Source organism: Homarus americanus, unplaced genomic scaffold (assembly GCF_018991925.1).
Source record: "Homarus americanus isolate GMGI-L3 unplaced genomic scaffold, GMGI_Hamer_2.0 scaffold1092, whole genome shotgun sequence".
Classification (NCBI taxonomy): domain Eukaryota; kingdom Metazoa; phylum Arthropoda; class Malacostraca; order Decapoda; family Nephropidae; genus Homarus; species Homarus americanus.
Genome location: NW_024754126.1, coordinates 74,938 through 79,773, shown reverse-complemented (window position 1 = coordinate 79,773; position 4,836 = coordinate 74,938). Strand labels below are relative to the sequence as shown.

Sequence of the window (4,836 nt, the reverse complement as noted above, 5' to 3'; positions counted from 1 at the left end):
ACACCCTCATCCTATTTTTGTTTTTACCACAAAAGGCCCTGTCCATGTACCTTACCTGTGAGTCACCAACAATTAAAGTTTTTATACCTTCCTTGTCATCCGTGCCCCTGACTGTACTAACGTCCAATTCGTCTATCAAGGGACTGAACGGGTTGGTACACTTAGCTGTTGTTGTCGTTGTTGTCGTATCCTTTGAGTGCTTCTTGACCACCAGCTTGGTCCTGCCACTACTCACGACTTTCCACTCGTTTGATTTTTCGTCAGACACTGGCTTTACTCGTCCAGCCTCTCCTTTTAACTTCGCCAGCTCTTTCCTTAATTTCAGGTTCTCCAACGTGGCCCTCTCAATTTCTAACTTGGCCCTCGCCAATTCTTCAGTGGACCACTCCAGTTTGGTCAACAAACTCTCATACCCAAGACCGCACATATCACTGGCCATATCTGATAATTATCCCTCTGGAGCTAACCCTGCCGTGACCTTTCCCCTAGTGAGGTCAGAACACAACTGTGAGTGAGGTGGGATAACCACTAAATTTTAATAAATAATACCTCAAACTAAAGTTAGGATAATATAATTGACATTGCTGGATTCCTTGTAAGACCAGGAATATTTTGAATATAAATGTCATATAATTTGGACAAAAGATACCATAGTTACCTAGAGAAAAATTTTTATCTAAAAATTGTAAGTTTAAAGCAAAATATATGATGTTTATATTCAAAATGATCACCAAATTATAAGAATTCCAGCAATGTAAATTATATTCTGGCTTGGTAATTTGTATGAATTTTATGAGCTAAAACAGGCAGTCAGGCAGGGTGGCGGGTGGGGCAAATCTAAAAATAGCGTCTCGGACACTCACCGCGTATATGTGGAAAAAATCCGCGTTAAGTGAAAGTTCAGCTTTGGCAAGGCACCGCGTATATGCGAAAACGCGTTAAGTGAAACCGCGTTAGGCGGGGTAAAACTGTATTGTATATTTTTCTCACTTTTTATTTATTTTTTATTTTTGTATTTCTTTATTATCATTATTATAATTACAGTGTTTTTATTATTATTATTATTATTATTATTATTATTATTATTATTATTATTATTATTATTATTATTATTATTATTATCAATATCATTATTATTATTATTATTAAATTTTCGCCCTCCATGCCCCGATGTGCTGCCCGGGTGGGCTAATCCCCGTTAAAAAAAAAATATTTATTTTTAATAAAGGTGTAGAGTTATAAGATAAAATGTGGAATTTGGAAGTAAACAAAAGTTTGGTGTGGAACCCTGATATCTTTGTACAGCATTTTCTCAGAAAACCCTGTATATAATTGTTTTATATATTTTTCAAGTGGACTAATGCTCTAGTCTATTTTAGGAACCGTGAAAGAATCTCAGTTGCAGCCGCTTCCAAGCTACTGGCTAACATGGTCTATCAGTACAAGGGTTATGGACTTTCTATGGGTGTGATGATAGCTGGTTGGGACAAGAAGGTGAGTTACTGGAATTATTTTATACTATGCTATGTCTTGTACAGTATTTCTCCAAAGGCAGGTTATTGTACAAGTTTTTTAAAAAGAAATCCTGTACAGGTTGACTATAAAAAATCCGGCAACCTCGGGACCTGAGGAGTGCTGGATTTTCGAAAATGCCGGAAAGCTGATGGTTATATTTGTTGTATAAGTTTAACAGAAAATGACTACCTGTACAGTCCTTTAAACAAAGAAAATTAAACACTTAAGTTAGGATAATATAATTGACATTGCTGGATTTCTTGTAAGACCAGGAATATTTTGAATATAAATGTCATATATTTTGCACAAAAGATAACATATTTACTCAGAGTAAACATTATATCTAAAATTTGTATGTCTAATGAAAATCTATGATGTTTATATTCAAAATGATCATCAAATTCTAAGAATTCCAGCAATGTAAATTATATTCTGGCCGGGTAATTTGTATGAATTTTATGAGCTAAAACATATATCTTCATTAAATAAACAAAGAAATATTTGAAAATGCGCTCCGAAATCCATGCCGGAAAACTGAAGGTTCCGGTTTATCGATTGCTGGATTTTTGATGATCAACCTGTATTGTATTAAAGTAGAATTTGATTCATAGTAAAATATTAAAGTAGAATTTGATTATGTACTTAAATGTGAGATTGAAATAATGCTGCTTTGAAAATTCTACAGGGTCCAGGTCTCTACTATGTTGATAATGATGGAAACCGTATGCCAGGCAATGTCTTCAGTGTTGGTTCTGGATCTATCTATGCTTATGGTGTATTAGACTCTGGCTATCGTTGGGATATGACTGATGCAGAGGCTCAAGAGTTGGGTCGCCGAGCCATATACCACGCCACACACCGTGATGCTTACTCTGGTGGTGTCGTTAGAGGTGAGCGAGCAGATAATGTATGAATGACAATGTCATGTATGAATGTGGTGGTACAGTACTGTTTTGTTGCCTATTTGACATTTTTATTTCTTAAGTTTTTCAATTTTTGTGGTGTACAGTAGGAATTCCCTACCCAATCACCTTCATCACTACGCTCAGAAGGTCGTACCTTTTCTCTGATGTTATGCATGTCTTCCTGGTCATTCAGTTACACAGACCCCTTGCCTATAGAAGCCAGAAACTCCTGTCCATCAAAAGCTCCACTGTCCCCCTTTGCTAACCTCTGCATGTGATTAAATTGATCAAGTTTCTACTAAATGTGAAATCTCTGATCTTAAGAGAGAATAATAAACAAGTCATGAATATTTCATTAAATTTTTTTTCTTGGTTAAACTTTTAAAAGAAACTGATAAGCAGTTCCATGTTGATGAATGGTTGAGTCATATTTGAAAACTACCAAAATACTTCAGTAAAACCTCAAGTCAAATAAGAAAATAAAGGATATATATATATATATATATATATATATATATATATATATATATATATATATATATATATATATATATATATATATATATATATATATATATATATATATATATATATATATATATATGTATATATATATATATATATATATATATATATATATATATATATATATATATATATATATATATCACCTCTACTATATCATCTTGTGCATCACATCTACTATCCTCAATCTACCACTACCCTCATCTTCAACCATCACATCTACCACTACCCTCATCTTCAACCATCACATCTACCACTACCCTCATCTTCAACCATCACATCTACCACTACCCTCATCTTCAACCATCACATCTACCACTACCCTCATCTTCAACCATCACATCTACCACTACCCTCATCTTCAACCATCACATCTACCACTACCCTCATCTTCAACCATCACATCTACCACTACCCTCATCTTCAACCATCACATCTACCACTACCCTCATCTTCAACCATCACATCTACCACTACCCTCATCTTCAACCATCACATCTACCACTACCCTCATCTTCAACCATCACATCTACCACTACCCTCATCTTCAACCATCACATCTACCACTACCCTCATCTTCAACCATCACATCTACCACTACCCTCATCTTCAACCATCACATCTACCACTACCCTCATCTTCAACCATCACATCTACCACTACCCTCATCTTCAACCATCACATCTACCACTACCTCATCTTCAACCATCACATCTACCACTACCCTCATCTTTAACCATCACATCTACCACTACCCTCATCTTCAACCATCACATCTACCACTACCCTCATCTTTAACCATCACATCTACCACTACCCTCATCTTCAACCAACACATCTGCCACTACCCTCATCTTCAACCAACACATCTGCCACTACCCTCATCTTCAACCATCACATCTGCCACTACCCTCATCTTCAACCATCACATCTGCCACTACCCTCATCTTCAACCATCACATCTGCCACTACCCTCATCTTCAACCATCACATCTACCACTATCCTCATCTTACTATTAAGGGTTATATTAGCTGGAAATTTATTATATATTTTCGGACATTTCTCCAGTTTACCACATCAAGGAGGACGGCTGGACCAAAGTCACTGAACAAGACAGCATGGACCTTCACTACAAATATGCTGAGGAGAAAGGAACAAGGTCTCAGTAAATGTGTTTTTGGCTTACCAGAAGTTGTTTAGTTAAGAATATATCAATAACCTAAGCAGTGATTGTCTTGTAGAGAGGTCATAAACAACTTAATATACAAGTACAGTAGCTACAGTATCTTGATAAATTTTTGTAAGTGTGGTATCAGTAAGTACAGCTCACACCTGTATCAGTAAGTACAGCTCACACTCTTTACTTGAGAATAATATTTATCAAGGGTGATTTATTTCAATGTTTTTGCATCATGTTTACTTTGTGAAGAACCATTATTTTAATAAAGGCAACTCTTTAAGATTATTATTATTATTGTTTTGCTAACCTTTGTCATGTGAGAGGGAGGAAGTCAAGGGTATTTAGCAAGATGGCTTAACAAAATTATCATGATATGGTGGATAAAATTCTTGAAATTTGGCATGACGTTTCCTTGCGACATACATGTGTATGCAAGCCTAGGAGCCTTTTCCAATTTTACTCACAATTCCTTTGGCTCACGAAAATCTAATGTGGCTGCCAATTAATGGGATCTTTCTTGTAGTTTTCCTATTCTTTATTACATGAGGCAAAGTGTTAATGTTTAGTAGCATTTTTTAGTATTACAGTACAGTATTACCCCGCGTTACGCGGTTTCACGTTACACGATTTCTCATTTACGCGGTACCTCGCCAGATCCGGACTTTAACTTTCCGCGGTGCATCTACTCTTATACGCGGGTGAAGTATAAT

The 4,836-nt window shown here is 35.9% G+C and overlaps 1 protein-coding gene across 1 annotated transcript; it reads left to right on the top strand.

Annotated features, from left to right (window-relative positions):
- Window positions 1-1,379: 1,379 nt before the first annotated feature.
- LOC121855692 (proteasome subunit beta type-5-like) lies at window positions 1,380-4,414 on the top strand (the record flags this gene model as incomplete). Its single annotated transcript, XM_042350774.1, is given in 3 exon segments — window positions 1,380-1,494; window positions 2,201-2,405; window positions 4,015-4,414. Coding segments are annotated over 3 exon segments (421 nt in total), but the record flags the coding sequence as incomplete, so codon positions are not given.
- Window positions 4,415-4,836: the final 422 nt, after the last annotated feature.